Source organism: Hemicordylus capensis, chromosome 5 (genome assembly GCF_027244095.1).
Source record: "Hemicordylus capensis ecotype Gifberg chromosome 5, rHemCap1.1.pri, whole genome shotgun sequence".
NCBI classification, from domain to species: Eukaryota; Metazoa; Chordata; class Lepidosauria; order Squamata; family Cordylidae; genus Hemicordylus; species Hemicordylus capensis.
Window position 1 is genome coordinate 206,447,108 of NC_069661.1, and position 18,185 is coordinate 206,465,292.

Consider the following 18,185-nt stretch of genomic DNA (forward strand, 5'->3'; position numbering starts at 1 on the left):
TGTTTGCTCTTTGCTGTTAGTGTTCAAATGTCTAGTATTAAAGTATTTAATATCTACTATGAGTGAAACCTGATTACATATGTCTTAATTTTAGGTCGGTGATGCTGTTCTGGCTTTCCATCAGTTAACTGGAAGGAAGGCTGTTAAACTATATCACATGAAACATGGAATACTACCTCATATCCCAGAATTTGCTCTTCTGGACCTCACTTCTTCCTACAAGGATTTTTTGTCTGGTATTTGTCTATTGAGTTTGTGTTATTCCATGGTCTAATGTTGTTAAGCCAATCAGAAAATTAGCATGTACTGTACACTGATTTCGACATCAGGTAACCAAAAAAGGTCTTCCCAAGATGACAAAAAGTTGGCATCTATATTGTTTTTCTCATACTTGAGTAGTAAAAAGAAAGTTTGGTCATGCTTTATACTGCATACAATATACAATAAATATAGAAACACCTGCTTCCACTGCATTCCTCAGAGGCACTCAACAAGATGTTCTCTGAATGCTTTCTTGGTTATTACTAACAAACTCATCTGTCTGCTCTAAAAAACACCTTCCCAAATGCTAGGGAAGGTGCCAATATGCTCCTAATCCCAGATTGTACAGGTGTTTGCCCAGATTCCAAGAACGATTTCAGCTACACAGAGTGATACAGTGTTGTAACTACTTTCTAACATAGTGATCAGTAGTACATGGTTGTCTTACATCTGCTATTTCTGTTTTATTTATTTATTTATTCATTCATTTATGCACATTTTGCATACTAGAAGCTTGAAGAAATGGGGAAATGAATAAAGGAGGTAACTGGAAAATAATAGTAATAATTTAAAAAATTTAAAAGCATTTTCAAGGAAAATGAGTGATATACTTAAACTAGATTTAAAAGTGTTAATGAAGAGAAACAATTCAATGTATCATTTATATATTTGAATGTGTACACTTTGTATACTACCTTTTATTAAAAACACATAGGAAATACATACATATCTAAGTGATGAAAAATAATACATAAAACACAGAATTTGATCAATTCCACCGCAGGCACATTGCTTATGTGTGAAGTGTTATACCATGGGGCATGACACTCATGCACACTTCTCAGCATCTGCACAGGCATCACTTCAGACAATTGTGTTCCTTGACTAAGTTGATGAAGGTACACTGGACAGCAGTGGCAGCCCATGAACATGCCACTAGGAAGGCGGCGGGAGGCACCTTTAAGAATAAATGAATTCGGTGCTTACCTCCGCTCTCGCCACACCTGAACGCTGTTGGCGAAGCAGCGTGCTGCCCAGCAGCCCCTGCGGCGGGGAATCATCTCCGCCACTCACCTGGCCGCTGGCGGGGGCTCGGGGCCATGGAAGCCACATGAATGGCAGAGGCGATTCCTCACCGCGGGGGCTGCTGGGCAGCATTCTGCATCGCCAAACAGTGTTCCGGTGCAGTGAGAACGGAGGTAAGCACCGAGCGGAGGTAAGCGCGTTCACGGGCTGCCACTGCTGGACAGGGATATATGCTCATAGGCCTCCAATTACCAGTAATGGCCTGTTGCAGTTTCTGTGTGCTTTCTGAGAAGTGAACATATGCTGATTTTTCTAAGCACTGTGACGGGTAAACCAAACCAAGCTCATAATATCTTAGAAACTATTGCCTGTGTTTTAGGTTGCATGGTGTAGAATCTTCTTTATATATATTTCTCCATGGCATACCCATTGCTAATCCCATGTGTGGCAGCTCTTATGCGAGTTCGCGAGCAGCTGTCTGGATAGCGACAGGGACGGGGGAGAAAATGGAGGTGGTCAGCCGGCTCGCAGGCAGGGAGGGAAAGCGCTGGCTGGCTGGCTGGCAGGCAAGAGAAAGCACCGCCGGCGGGCAGGGAGGGAAAGCACTGACCAGGCTGGCTGGTGGGGAAAGAAAGTGCTGGCTAGGCTGGCTGCCGAGGGTAAGCAGACTGGGAGGGTGGGGGACGGACTGGAGCTGAAGTAGGGGGAAGAGAACAGACTGGGGCTGAAGAGAGGGGGGAATGAAGATTGAGAGGAGAGACAGGGAGAACTATGGACACAGTTATTTGCGCTGAATCAGCTAGTATTAACTACGTGTGAAGAAGTATCACAGTAGTTTTTTTGGAATGCAGGAAGTTACTACTTGTAAGAAATGCCCCTTGTAATCTGGAAATGCATCTTTTACTAGCTATATTTATGGAGTGCTTTTGTGCCTCCAGGCCACTGGTCTTGCATACTAGTAATGAATTTACTAATATACTTGTAATGAATTTTTAAATTAGCTTCTTTTGCAGTGCTGTGTTTGGTTTAAGGGAGAGGTAGGAATAAAACAATTCCAGATATCAATACAGCTGGACACCATCATCAATTTTATTACAGCCATTGGCCAGCAGAAATAGGAGTAACAAATATGCCCAATACAACGATCAATAAACAATGCTAAAACACAATAAAACAGAATACAATCACTCATAATAAATAACTTAAAAACAATAAACAGGTCTCGCAATTAAGCACTTAATAGGGACCTTAACCTGATGGCAATGTAGAAAAATTTAGCTACAATTGTTGTAATCCTGGGGCTTGAATCCGCGAAGCAGTAATATGTATAAAAGAGCTCACACCTTCCGGGAAATTTGAGTAACAGAGGGGAAATAAGTTCTTCTCTAGCATCCCGATATAAAGAGCAATATAGCAATACATGGGTAACAGTTTCCAGGAGGTCAATGCCACAAGGGCAGAAAACCGTAACAGGATGATCTCTAGCAAACCTCCGTTCCAAAAGAGAAGACGGCAACACATTAAACCGGGCCCGAGCAAATGAAACCCGAAATTTAGAAAAATTCAGCGTTGTTAAGTAATTAGCACCTCTATCTCCCCAAGGTGGCAAAATCCCAAAATGTAAAGGGGAGCAAGTCCTATTGGCCGAAGACATAAGTTCCTGCCATTCAATATCGTGCAACTGGAGAAATAATATTTCCTTCACCTTATCATATTCCCAAGTAAGGAGTTCTGATGGAGAAAGGTCCAGTTGCATAATTTTATTATTTACATATGTTAGCCAAGAGTTGGGATAAGAATCCACCCATAAATATTGGAAAAAAGAAAATTCCTGAATCTCTGAACAGAGTTTACTCCATCTAGCAAAAGTAAGCTCCCAGGCTTTACAGACAATAGAGAAAGACCCAGATTCCAAGTATAGAGCAGAATAAGGCATGCACCTAGGCACTGCAAAGATTGCTCTTAGAAAAATAGACTGTACTCTCTCCATTTCAGCTGTTACTCCCTGGATCCATAGCGGGACTCCAAAAAGTAGTTTGGCCACAATCTTAGTACGAAATACCTGGAGTGCCATGGGAACAAACTGTCTCCCTTTAGAGCAGGCCTGTTCAACTTTGGCCTTTCTGCAGATGTTGGCCTACAACTCCCATAATCCCTGCCTATTGGCCTCTGTGTCTGGGGATTATGGGAGTTGTAGTCCAAAAACAGCTGGGGGGCCTAAGTTGAGCAGGTCTGTTTTAGAGTAATAAAATCGCAAAAAGGCACTGAGAGTATTGCAGGCTTTATGAATTGAAGACAGCCTGTGGGTTTTCCAATTTAGATTATATTGAAATAATATGCCTAAATATTTATAGTTGTAAACCTGCTCAATGTGGTTCTGATTTATTACCCATTTATATAATTTCCTGGATTTAGAGAAAACCAGGACCTTTTTTTTTTGGTAGTTAACTGTTAGTTTGTTATCATTACAGTAGCCGGCAAAAGCGCGCAACAGTCTTTGCAGACCTAACCTGGACTGAGATAGCACAGCTGCATCATCGGCATAGAGTAAAATGGGCACTTGTTTGTTAGCCAGCTTTGGGGCATGGGAACCCACACTCTCCAGAAATGGAGCCAAATCATTGATAAAGAGATTAAACAGTGTCGGAGCCAAGACACAGCCCTGTCTGACCCCTCGAGTAGAGGGGATAGAATCAGTTAGGGCCCCATTGATAGCATATCTAACCCGTAATGAGGAATTGGAGTAAAGCTGCATCATCAAAAATAGCAATCTCTTATCTATTGTTGTTTTTCCAAGTTTGGACCATAATAAATATCTGGAGATAGAATCAAATGCAGATTTTAAGTCGATAAAGGCAACAAAAAAATTGCATTTGGGGCCGCTAGAGTATTTCTTTGCTAGATGGTGCAGGATCATACAATCATCGAGAGTAGAGCAGCCTGCTCTAAAGCCTGCTTGTTCAATCCCGAGAATTTGATTTTCTGAAATCCATGCCTCAAGCTTATCTAAAAGATACAGAGCATATAATTTGCCAACCACTGACAACAAACTAATGGGTCGATAATTGGATGGATCTGAATGGGAACCATTTTTTAATATGGGAACAACTATTGCTGTTTTCCATTGCTCTGGTACAACACCTGAACTATTAATAGAAGTAAATAAATTAGCTAGAACTAAAGTCCACCATTCTATATTGGCTTTTAATAGTTCAGGAAGAAGAAGATCAGGACCAGGAGCTTTTCCATTTTTAAGGTGACCTATTAAATCTGTTATTTCAGCAGGAGTAACAGGAGGCCAACGGGGCAACTCCCCAATCAGAGGGGGAACAAAGATCTGGCTAGGCTGGGCATCATTATATACCGCAAAAAAGTGAGATTCCCACAATCTAGCCGGAATTCTACAAGGCATATTAACCTGACCGGTTGCCGAAACCAATCTCCAAAAAGTGTGGCTATCTTTATTAGTAGTAGCCATAATAAGCTTGTTCCAGACATTTTGTAATGATTGTTGTTTAGCATATTTAAGACTATTTTTGTATGCCTTTTTAATCTGATAGTAGATTGGTGGGACTATTTGTTCTGTACCCAATCTATATTCTCTATAGCTACTCAGCAGTTGTTTGTGTAATGCCCTGCAATGCAGATCAAACCAGTTATTAGCTGCTCTTTTACTATAGGCCTGTGAAGAATGTAGCTTACTACAATGTAGGAACTTTTGCATAAGAGCAGTTTCTTATTTTCCATAAGCAACAATTGGTCCCAGGTGAGCTTGCACAATGGAGTTAAATAAATCTCTACCTTCGGGAGAATCATAAAACCTGGAAATCTCATTTTCTACCTCCTCTGACCATTTTATTTTGCAGCTAAGATTGGCAGAACTATCCTCAAAAGCACAGGGGAACAAATTACTCCTCCTTTCCTGAGGAAGATCTAAATCAGGGATTCTCAAACTTGGGTCCTCAGGTGTTATTGGACTTCAACTCCCATAATCCCCAGCCTCAGTGGCCTTTGGTTGGGGATTATGGGAGTTGAAGTCCAATAACACCTGAGGACCCAAGTTTGAGAATCACTGATCTAAATAGATGTTCATAGGTAAATGATCACTAAAAATTTGCTCACCCACTTCAAAGGAGGATACATAGGGAAGGATAGATTTGGAAACCATAACATAGTCCACAACACTATTTCCCCGCAAAGAAAGAAACGTATATTCCCCAGGAATATCCAAGGGTATAGTACCGTTTAAAATGGTCAACTCATGTATCTTAGTTAAATAGAGCAATTGGGCTCCTGATGAGTTGATAAATTTATCTTTAGAATAACGGTTAGTGAGAGAAGCACCATCTATGCAATCTCCCCATTTCCAAAAATGCGAGGCCATCAACATTTTATCATTGGTACCAGATCTGGAGTTAAAATTCCACATAAGAATTACAGAAGCATGGGGAAAATTCAATAATGCTCCATATATAAATATATCTCCAACTGTTCCCAGATCGTAGTAGTGGAATTAAGTGATTGACTAGGAGACAAATAAACATTGATCAATAACAAGTCTCCACTCCTAGCCTTGATCAAAATTGCCATAAGCTGGACACACAAAAAACATGGGTAAACAAGGCATCTGCACCAAGATGTCTGTAGAGGAGACTAAATCTGCATTGTGATCCATTGCCATTCATAAACCCAGGTTTATGAATGGACATCTATGAGCTCGATCCCCATCCCCTTGGAGATCGTTGTAGAGATTGAGGCTGATGTCAGGGATTGTAGCAGCTGCACAGTCTAAACCCTCGACATCAGGTGCAGTCTTGATGGACATGGTGTTCAAGTGCCTAGCTAATGTACCGAAGAGCTCTTATTCTATTCATCGTCACAGGAAACACAAGAGGAAACACAAGGCAAATCTTTATCTCCATTGCCAGAAAAGCACAAAGATAAGAGCACTGCTCTGACCTTGAGGTTGATGGTCAGTATGACAACTACTGTCCATTCACTGAGATCATCGTTGACACCGGGAGGATCGACTACCTCCGTGTCAGCTACTGTACCGTCTTGGGTATCAAGATCTGCTGTCAGAATTTCATCTCTGACTGCTGTACAGCTTTCGACATCGAGATTGAAATTGATGCCAGGAAGATTTTCTCCTAGCCATTGACACCATGTAAAGATTTCACGCCAGCATCGACAGACGACTGACATCAACACTCTACTTCAACTCAAGCGCCTCATCATTCTCCATCGCTGTATATGGCTGGAATGCCTCAACAATTTCCCATGACATTGAGGGAGGGCACCCTTTGGCACCGTGAGTTGTTGTCCCTGATGGGATCTGTCATCAATGCCGAGATAATCAACCTCAAGATTGATGAGCAGCATCACAGTGCGGAGGAGGCGTTGGACCCTGTGTCCATCAAAAACACTATTTTCTCTTTTAGACTCCACAGAGAGTACCCCTTCAGCTTCAGCATTTAAGGGGTTCCTGAGTCAAGTCTTGAACGTTGACCCTTATTTGAATGAAGGAACATGCCCATCCCTCAAACACCATCCATGTCTCTGGCACATTTTATATGTTCTAGTCCTGTCACTTATCCTGCAGCTGTCCTGCAAAATGCTGGCAACTCCTTTTTTTCAACCACAGCCTCAATGCAAATGTACCCACCAATGGGGTTTCTCCTTGGTTCTGATTGCTCAACTGCACCACGGCTTCCTAGCTGCTAGGAAGGTAGTAGGGAGATGTGTGGCACTATTCCCAAATACATCCTTATGATTCTGAAGAGTGTGAAAGGTCCACACTTCTTCTACAATAGAGAAATTTCACCATGTGTAGTTTCATTCTGGAGATCCAGGAGCCTGTGCTATTCAACTGAGTTCCTCTCTCTTTAGAGCCCCAGCTCTGTTGACTGGCCATACTTCTACTCTGCCTCAGACTCAAACTTCTCTTCCTCCAGTTTCAACTTCTGCTGTTACAAGACCACACGTGCCTACTCATGTCTCATGCCAGTTAAATGCATCTTATGACCTTGCTACTATCAGTACAGAGTCACATCAGCTTTTTTGCAGACAGCATCATATTATTTTTATCTAATCTATGGGAAGCAATACTGTCAAGGACATATTAGCACTTTACAAACAAACAGCTGGTCTAGAAATATATTATCAAAAGTCAGAACATCAACATTTGTATAGAAGAACAAAGGAAATTGCAGCAAATGTCTAATTTAAGCTTACAATGTTCAAGCTTCAAATAACTAGGGGTGATTATTCCAAAAGATCTAAAGCAATTAAGGAAAATAAACAGACTCTCTTTTTCAACAAATTAAAAAGGATATTAAAAATTGGACTCAATTGAATCTCTCCTGGTTAGGATAATATCAGCTATAAAAATGGTAGCACTGCCTAAATTTCTTTTTCAAACATTACCAATTTGGATTCATCCTAAATAAATTAAAAGGGGGAGGGGAACACGTGAAGCTTTATGCAATTATTATAAGAAAGCAAGAGTAATCAAAAGTTCACTATACAGGCACCCAAAGAAGGGTAGATTCGGGGTCCAAAACTAAAGCTTTATTTTGATGCCTTCCAACTCAAAATAATCAGGTGCTCCCATGAGTTTCTATTGAACTTTCCTCAGAAGCTCAAACAATTCGAGCTCTCCCCTTTAATCAGGTCACTGAAGCTAAATTATCAGGTTTGAATTACCCCTTCTTGGCCAAAACATTGAGAATCTGGTGTCCCTGGGCTAAGAAATTGGCACCACCCACATCACCACTCTTCACTATTAGATCAGCCTGCATTCGCTGACCCAAGCAAATATCAACTGTAGGAGAAGTGGAAGCCAAAAGGGATTTAAAGACTGAGGAATGTTATTGAAAAAGGAAAGCCAATATCAGAAGCTTAATTTGATACTATGCTGACCGACAACCAAGCTACTTGGATGCAGAAAATTCAAATCCGGTCCTTTGCATCCAAATTGCTACAGAAAGGAGGGGCTACTAGATCTTTGACTATCTATGAAAACTTATGTCTCTCACCAACTAACTAAACAAGGGGGATAGCCTCGCTTATATACAATACCCTCATCTCCGAATCCTGTGGTTCCTCGGGAGGGCTAAAAGCAACATGGAAAACTGATTTAGAAACCTCTCTTGAAGATAATGAATGGGAAGCAACTTGGCTGAACCAACCACTTAGAACCACATCTGCCCAGATAAGGGAGGCAACATTAAAGGTTGTACATAGATGGCATATTTCTCCAATCAAGATGCACTATATCACCAAAAAGTCTTCCCCATTTTGTTGGCGGGGTTGTAAAAACAGAGGTACTCTCCTTCATTTATGGTGGGGTTGCCCATAGGTAAACGGCTATTGGTAGCAAATTTTTCATATAATTTCTGAAATAGTCCAACTCAATCTTCAGCCTGATCCAATGTTAGCACTTTTATCAATTTACAAAAGTACTCACAAAGATATACCTCATAGAGATCTAATAACTCTGTTGCTAACAGTAGCCAAGATAAAGGTAGCTAAACACTGGAAATCCTCAAAGGGTCTATGCATTGAAAAATAGTTCTCAATAGGGTCTGGAAGATCGCATTATCCAAAAAGCTAACCCATCAAATCAGGTTAACTAGAGGATTAACAAAACAAGACAAGTTTTTGGAAATATGGTTTCCATTTATTGAATATGTCAATAAGGGATGGTCAGTTTGTAAAGCTCCATCTGCTTAAATCAAATTTTGGAATGATGTTCTTGAATTTTGTTTTCAGTTGTCTCCTATCAAGTTGTACCTGCATGCTCAGCAACTGACAATCTCTTCTTAACACTGGACTTGTGTATAACCTCTAATGACTCTTAATTTCTGGCTTATATTCGAGGTGTTTTTTTTTGTTGTTGTTGTTTTCCATTGCTGCACAGTTATTACACATGTGCTGTATTTGTTGAAAATAAAATATTTTTCTTTAAAAAGTTACATCAGCCATAGATGGACGACTCAGCTGCTCCTGCTTTGCCTGTAATCTTTGAATGTTTTAAATTGCTGTTTTAACAGTTTGTTTTATTTCATCTTTATTGCGTTTATTTTTGTGAACCACCTAGAGCCTTTGGAGTCAGGTGGTGTATAAGTTAAATAAAACATAATAATTATCCCTGATGTGCAAGTGGAGAGCAAGCCTTTGTCTGAGGATGACTACCACTCTTCCTCTGACTCCGAAGCAGAGTCAGTGGGCACGGAACATCCGTCTGATCCTTCACCAGAGGAAATGGTTCCGCCTATGCCTTTGATTTCTCCAGGTGAGGAACTGAAGGCATATCATCTGCAAATCTTTGAGGGTTGAGGCCTTGGGCCTTGAAATTAAGAAATAGACAGCTGAAGTGAAGGATTCTGTACATGACTTTATGGCTTCCTCTTATTCTGCTCAACCAGTGATACTCCCAATGTTGTCTGTTAATATCCAAGGTGGCACAATCTGCTTGGGAGATGTTCCAGACGTCTACACCCACGTCTAAGTGCCTGGAAGGGCTGTATCATGTACAGGAGGAGGATTGTTCATTTCTAGTGATGTATCAAACCCCAGATTTATGAGTAATTGACTGTGCTACCTCTTCTAAATCTGGTTGCCGTCATACTACTCCGTCTGATCAAAAGGGCTGTAAAATCGATGATACGGGCCACAAGGTTTATTCTATCACTTGTCTTTCCATACACATAGCTAACTATATTGCCTGCATGACCAAATATCACCACTTGGTTCGTACCAAGATGAAACACATGACACATTGACACATGAAGAATTCAAAAAGTGTTTTGCAGAGATCTTTATTAAAACCATCAGCATTGCAGGTCAATAGCTGAGCACTGCCAAACATTTGGCAGAAATGGAGTCCAGAGCTATGTCAACTGCTGTGTCTGTACAGCACCATGCTTGGCTTTGCTCGGCGAACCTGCAGAATGACATGAAGGAAAAGATTGAAGGATTGCCTTTTGAAGGCAAAGGTCTTTTTAGCAAAGAGACTGATAACACCATGGAAAAGTTAATCTAATTATATAGTGAAATCCTTCATGTCCTCTACTACCCAACCTTACTCATCTTCTCAATTCTGGCCTTATGGCTGTCAAAAGCAAACCTAAAGCCAAATGAAAAGAGAGATTTCAGGAAGCCCTTCCACCCTTATCAACATAGGCCTTATGGTCAGAAGGCAACCATAATGGGTCCCACGGTAAAACACAAGATCCCTTCAAACCAACTCTTTGATGCTTGGACCAGTCTCCCAGTTCCGACTTTTCCTGCCACTTCCAGCAGACTGTCAAGCTATGCATCTATATGGCACCACCTAACATCAGACAAATGGGTTCTACACATTGTCCATATGGGTTATGCAATAGAGTTCAAGTCCTTGCCAGTTTATACAGGCATATGGCACACACAACTACTACCTTGATGGAGGAAGTGCAAGTTTTGTTGGGGAAAGGTGCAATTGCTCCATATGGTTGACATGTCAGAGAGAGGGTTTCTACTCTTGCTATTTCCAATGGGATGGTGGGATCTGTCCCATTATGGACTTGAGATGGCTCAACAAATATGTCCATGCCAGAAAGTTAAGTATGATAACGTTGAAAGAGATCCTATTGCTTATTTTCAAGGAGGAGTGGCTTGCAACATTGATTCTAAAAGATGCATACTTCCATATTGGCATTCAAGAAAACTGCAGAATTCACCATGGGAAATGCAGTGTTCCAATACAAGGTGCTCCCCTTGGGATTGTCAACTGCTCCAAGGGTGTTTACGAAATGCATGAGTGCCACTGTTGCTCATCTAAGAGCGAGGGGCACAGCAATTTTTCTTTTCCTTGACTATTGGCTCACTGCAGCTCAAGACAAAAAACAACAACAACAGACTTCCTATGTATCGCATCTCATAGAGACCTTGGGGATTCAGGTGAACTGGGCAAAATCCCACTTGGATCCTGTACAGAGGATAAATTACATCAGTTCTGTTCTAGACACACCAACAAAAAGGGCATACTTACCAGAAGAACGCTGCCATCTTATAAAGGATTTTGTTCACAGTTTCTGGACAAAGTCGACTCAGAGAGTGCATTGCATCCAGTGGTTGCTAGGACTGATGGCCTCTTGCAACTCCATGGTTCAACATGTTTGTTTGTGGATGCACCCCCTCCACATCTGTTTCCTTTCAGTGTTCAAGCCAAACATAGACAGCACAAGAATCTTCAGATTCCAGACTTGGTCCTGAGAGCCCTAACTTGTTGGATACTGGACTGGGACCTACAGGAGGGTGTGCCATTCTAGCCTTTGTATCTGACAGTGTGGGTCACCACCGATGCTTCTCTCTCTGGTTTGGGGGCACACTGTGGGTGATACCAGGCACAATATCAGTGGACTGCACAGCAGAGACAACTACATACACACTTCCTAGAGTTCTTGGCCATACTGCAGGCACTGAAATCATTCCGACCACTGCTGCAGGGACAGGTTATCTTGCTGGAGCTTGACAACACCACAGCTATTGCTTACTTCGAATAAATAGATTGAGTAAATAAATACATAAAATACTTGAACAGACAAGGAGGAGCTGTCTCCCAGTCCTACTGTGCCCTCAGCATCAATTATGGAACTGGCACATTGCTCAGCAGATTCATCCAATTACTTTGCATATCAGAGGTGCAGAGAATGCTCTAGTGGGTGATTTAAGCAAGACAGTATTGAGTTCTCTGCAATATGAATGGGAGGTCAGTCAAAAATATTTGTTCAAGATCTTCAACTCATGCAATTAGAATGGGAGAAGATAGTCCTACCATCCTAGCCAGAGTGTTTTGGGAAATAGCAGCCTTCAGTTGACCTGTTTGCAACATCTCAAAACAAGAAGTGCCTCAACTACTGCTCAAGAATGGGGTTGGGAGCTGTCTCCATGGGGGATGCTTTTCAGCTGAGTTGGGCAAAGGGTCTCCTGTTATGTGTTTCCACTGTACCCAATACGGGGCAGGTAACAGCCAAAATTCTAAGGGAGAACTCCATATGCATTCTGCTTACCCCCTTGTGGTCCTGACTGTCATGGTTTCCATTGCTGCTAAGACTGTTGAAGCACATATGGACAATGTCTATCACATTGTCCATATCTTCTTTCACAGGACAAGGGGCATGTTCCTCATACCAACTTAGAGACTCTAAAGCTGACTGTGTGGAGAGTAGGCTTCTAGACAATATACTTTTAAATGAACGCAAATAATCTACCAGACATAATTATTCTTATAAGTGGAAGCAATTCAAAGCCTATGCTAGGCTTCAGAGCTTCAGGCCAAAAGAGGCTACAATTAGACAGGTGTTACTGTACCTGACTAGATTAAAGAGCGCAGGTTTAGCTGATGTTTCAATAAAGGCTCATTTGGCTGCTATTTCCCAAAACACTCTGGCTAGGATGGTAGGACTGTCTTCTCCCATTCTAATTGCAAAAGATTTCTCAGAGTGTTGAATAATCTTTATCCTTCTGTCAGGCAGCCCTTGCAGCAATGGAGTGTATCTTTGGTGTTATCTACTCTGACTGAGAAACCATTTGAACCTATGGCAACTGCCTCTTTGAAACGAGTCACTTTGAAAACAGCTTTTCTTGTGGTTCTAACCACAGCCAAAAGGGTTAGTGAATTAACTGCACTGAGAATGGATAAATATGAGGGGCTTTTTCCTGACAAGATGCTAATGAGACTGGACTCTTCATTCCATCCAAAAATGGTTTCTGACTTTCACCTGAATCAGTTCATTGTTTTACCAACTTTCTTTAGAAACCTGACGATACCTCTTGAGAGATCGCTACATGCTGTGGATGTGGGCCAGTCACTTCTATTTTATTTGGACAGGACTAAGCACCTTCATAAGTGCAAGTTGTTCTTTGTGGCTTATAAGGGCAGAGCAACAGGCCAGTCTATCTTGAGACAGTTTAACTCTCTGGCTAGTAGAGTTAATCTACTTAGCTTATGAAATACAGAAGGTAGACCCTCCTAGGACTATACAGGCCCATTTGATTAGGGCGTATGCCACTTCCGCAGCTCATTTATTGGGCATACAGATGGAGGACATTTGTAAAGTGACCCCCTGGTCATCTGAACAGCTGTTTGTGAAGCATTTTGCTGTTGATCTTGGCTCTGCTGTGGAGGTGAATTTTGGGAGGAGCATCCTAAAGAAGGTATTACAATAATTGCCTGTTCCCTCCACCTGGGAAAGCTCACTAAACACCCAGGTTTATGAATGACAATGGATCACTACCAGATAATAAGGTACAGGTGAGCAACCTTATTTTTTGCAAGTATTCAAGAAAGATCATAGATCAATCAGTCAAATAAACTATGACAGCTATTACAAGATAAATCAAGAAGTTCTCAGGTTAATAGCCAGTGGGGAAACATTACTTATTGCTAACTGCATAAACAATGATACTGGCTAAAGGAAGGTTTTCTTATGTAAATAATAGTTTTAGCTTAGGCTACGGGATAATTCTTAAGTAATACTCTTAATGAAGGTCAGCAATTGTTCTTTCTTTAAGGTTTGATGGCAAGCATAGGGATGCTGGCCAGGGGCGTATCTAGGGTGGGGCAGGCAGGGCACGTGCCCCAGGCACCACCTGAAGGGGGGCGCCATTTTTTTAAATTAAAAATTTTAAAAAATGGCTGCCAAAACCAAATTGGCCACTCTGCATGCTCAAATGGCCGCTGTGAGGCCCCAGGTCATGCCAGGCCTCATAGAGGCCATTTGAGCATGTGCGGTGGCCATTTTGTTTTCAGTGGCCATTTTTTTTTTAAAAAAAACAAACTATTTTTAAAAATGGCCACCACACATGCTCAAATTGTCCCTGCAAGACCCTAGAGGCCAGCAGGGGGAGGGGGAACCTTTGCAGACCTTCCCCACAGCCTTTAGGAAGCTCCCAGAAGGGGCTACAGGTATATATATTTTTTAAATTTAATATAATATAAGTCACTGTACACATATTCAGTTTGGCACTATGTACAGAGAATCAGGGCTTGTGAATACTGAGCTGACGCTTATGAGCTAAGATTGTATTCATTTGTTCTTTTCTTCTTGTGATGAGTGAGTTAAATGTGATGTCTTAATAATATTGCTATTAATGGTGAGTTTGTCTTTGAATCAGTGTGAAATCCTTAGTATTAAGGCCCACTGGGAGTTTCTTGCTCTCTTTCTCTCATTTTAACTGTCTTTCTGAAATACTAGAATATATTCCAAGCAGTGACACAGTTTACCCTGCATATCCTTTAATTATTTTCAGAGTATTTGAGAAAAGTCAAATTCTCCATTTATTTTTAAAACGTATGTAATAGTGATGCTACAATGCATAGTAGAGAATTAGACAGGCACTTCTGTTTAGTTTTCCAAGTACACCTCCACATATTATTTGGGTATTTCATGAGCCCCAGCATACTGAAATTTGTAGTTTTCCAGCATTTTTTGGTCTGACTACGTCCACTGCTAAATATGTTTTGAAATATTAAGAGATTAACGAGCTTGACTTGTATTTTTCAGCTGACATTATGGTAAAGTTATCTGAAAGATGGGTGTCAGGTGTTTGGACAGGGGGTGCAATTTCAGTGCTTGCCCTAGGCGCTATTTTCCCTAGATACGCCTTTGATGCTGGCTGGCTTGCAGTCACTCATTATGGGCCAATCTATTTATGATGTTAAACCCATCATGCACCCTCTTCTGTTTTTATTTGCTAAATCTTAGCTGTGGGACTCCCCACTTTGAATCAGGACCACATCATGAAGGAAAAACCCTTTGTCCCTGCCACATTTCCAGTCAAGATAGCCCCCCTCTGCAGCTGCTATGTGCCCCCAAAGGGAAGCTCCTTTTTACACTGTTGGGAAGGGCTTGAGCCGAATTGGCACCATAGGAAGGCAGAAGTCCCCCATCCCGCATGCTGTGCCCCCAGTGCAGATTGCCTTTCCATGTAGCTGCTATTTAGCATAGAAAAACTAAGTACAATAGGATCAATGACGGATCTGACCCAAGGAAAGCCCTTCATAATGGCACTTGATATTGTATTTAGGGTTTGTATATCACACACACACACACACACACACTCTATAGTACCCATCCTGGGGGGAAAGAACCTTGTTAAAAAGGTATCTGCAGAGACTAAAATGAGAGAGGGCAAACTAGCAAGGGTGTGGTGGGGGCAAATGGATTTCACAGAGGCCTTTCTGTGGTACAGAAATTGGGTAGAAAAAAGCCCAGTTGTTCACCTGTGCATGTAATGAGGCTGTTTGGCTAGTTTTTTAAAAATTGTTCTTTGTTTATCAGCTGATTAAAAAAACTGGCATACACTATAGCAATGAACGTCTTGATTGCACTCCATTTTATTACAGTTGGTTGCAATTTGTTTTATGCTAAGTTCTTCACAGTATGGAAATTAAAAATGTTTACTTGATGTATTCATGCATGTTAGTGAGATTTGGGATTTTGACAAAAATATTTTTTGGGGTTTCCAGATGGATATAATGTTATCTACAAAGTTCCTATGATGTCTCCTGAACATGATGATAGATCGGAAAGTGGCAGAGCCGAAAGTGCTTCTTCTGAGGAGAGCCAAGACAAACAGAAGATACCCTGGTCCCATGTAATTCGCTACAATACTTACTTAACAACACTCTTGAACATGAGCCCCCTGCTCGGTAGGAAATATTTCACATTTTGAGGGCTATTATCTTGGAGCAATTATGCTACCTACACACAGAAGATTATTTCTCTGGAACTACATTTCCCCTTCACTTCTGTCACAGCACTAGCTCTCATTCAGTGTCAGCAGCTTGATAACAGTACAGATGTGATGGGGAAGAGGGAGGGGAGCAGTGAAGATAAAGTAAAAGTTATTTTTTTAGTGTAATGGCAGTGAGGGTGGGAATTCTGCCTGTTCCATATTCTTAATTTCATTCATCAAGGAAGTGGCAAATTGTTTGCAGTAAAAAGTTACATGATATGTGGACCCCCATCCATCTTTTCAAGCTGCTTCTGCTTCCTTTTCAAGCACTAAAAAAACAATAAATTTTCATGTACTGAAAAGCAAAATTCAAAAATGCTTCTGGCATTGATAGGAGTGAGGTATATTACTTGCTGCAGTATTTTTCATGGTGCTATTCAATAGGCAATGACGACTCATATCAAATTGTACATACATTTATTACATGAGACTGACTGTGCTTCTGAGGGCTTGATAACAATGCATTGTTTAGGGATTTTTGTGTGTATTATTACAATAAGCATTATTGTCCCCATATTGCAGATGGGGAGCAGATGCTGAGAGGGAGTGGCTTGCATAAGGCTAACTAGAAAGTTCAAGGCAGAGGGGAGATTTGAACCGGGGAAGTCCTAATTTGCAGCTCTGTGTCTTAGACCATGACACAAGGTGAACGTGCTAGTTTGTTCTAGAATCCAATCCAATGCACTATAAAGCCTTGCAAAACTTTTTACCAGAGACCCCAGCAGGACGTATGAATGTATACATGTAACATAAACCAGGATAGTTTACAATATTGCTCCCTAAAACACTGAGGCTGTTCATACGAGAAGCCCTACCCAGGTTTGGGCAGCCCTGTTTGAGTAGGGCTGTTTGTGTGAAGAGCTGGGATCGAGGCTGATTTTGGCGCTGCCGTTCCGAGTAGCCTGGGAATTTTACCCACCCGTTTACCCAGGCACAGAGTTGTATGGAAGCTTGGGCTACCCTCAGCCCAAACAGACACAGAGCTGGGTGCCTAGAGCACCCAACTCATGGCAGGATCCCTCAATGCACCACACTAGTTGCGTGGTGCATTGTGGGATATCTGGAGGCCAGGACACATTTTCCTGGCCTCTGGAACAGGGCACAGTTCGCAAAAGTGCTGGTCATGTAGGCACACAAGCCAATTTGGCGGCACCTCTGAGAAGTGCTGAACTGGCTCAGGTGTTGGCATTCAAGGAGGTTTGGCGAGGCAGGGAGTGGTTCCCTTAAAAAAACAGGTAAAGAGTTCTTCTGTGTCTGCCGACACCATGCAGAGGCTACAGGGAACAGTCCCACGTGTCCTTCTGGAGAGTGGGTGCCGCCTCCAGAAAAGTGGCATGGCGGCGGACAATTGGGTAAGGAGCTCCTTACTTGCCTTACTATTTTCTGCACATAGCCTTAGTAGCCATATATGAAGCACGTATATAAATAATAATTTTAATAACAATAAAAATAAATGCATGAGAATAAATCATGATGCTTGACTAGACAGGCCTTTGGTCTGATCCAGGAAGACTCTTAGGAGAAGAAAAATGATAGAATAGGTGGGCATTAGAGAGTGGGCCTAGGTCCTGCCTAAGGATCTTGGGTTCTAGTATAGTTCCCTCACTGAAAACCTGTTGCAAGCCTTCAAGTTGCTATTTTGCTTACTTTCATAACATTGATTATGGCAGATGTGTTCCTTTCTAATACTTGCTTCCTAATTAGTGATGCTGCTGAAATTGGTCATTTCAGCATGACAAATGGTTCAGAATACAGATGTGTTTAGTTTCTAATGTTTGCATGTATTATGAATGTTTTGTATTTCTAAAGTCTTGAAATTTCTACTCTTTTTGCAGCTGTTCCAAAAGCAGGTGCAGGCTTATTTGCTAGAGAAGACATGTTGTTCACTTCTGTATTTGATACATCAACTACCCTACGCCTAGCAGCATTGCATTCTTTCCTAAAAGCCTATTTGCCTATATATTCCGACTGTTGCCTTCATCAGCCTCCAAAAGAGCTATATGGTTTTGAAAAGCCTTGCTACAGTATGACAGTTCTTGGAAAGGTAATATTTTAAATGTTAAAAACAACAACAAAGTATCGAAGCAGTGAGTGTTTTGTTGCACATTTTGGTA

At 41.5% G+C, this 18,185-nt stretch overlaps 1 protein-coding gene across 5 annotated transcripts in view; it reads left to right on the forward strand.

The window, feature by feature from the left end:
• Nucleotides 1–18,185, forward strand: part of CFAP54 (cilia and flagella associated protein 54) — a 264,824-nt gene that overhangs the window by 223,281 nt on the left and 23,358 nt on the right. For all 5 annotated transcript variants that reach the window (XM_053252437.1, XM_053252439.1, XM_053252438.1 and 2 more), the window contains 3 exons: nucleotides 95–236; nucleotides 15,803–15,985; nucleotides 17,907–18,115. In XM_053252437.1, the coding sequence (XP_053108412.1) occupies nucleotides 95–236; nucleotides 15,803–15,985; nucleotides 17,907–18,115 (534 nt within the window). The remainder of the gene's footprint in view (nucleotides 1–94; nucleotides 237–15,802; nucleotides 15,986–17,906; nucleotides 18,116–18,185) is intronic.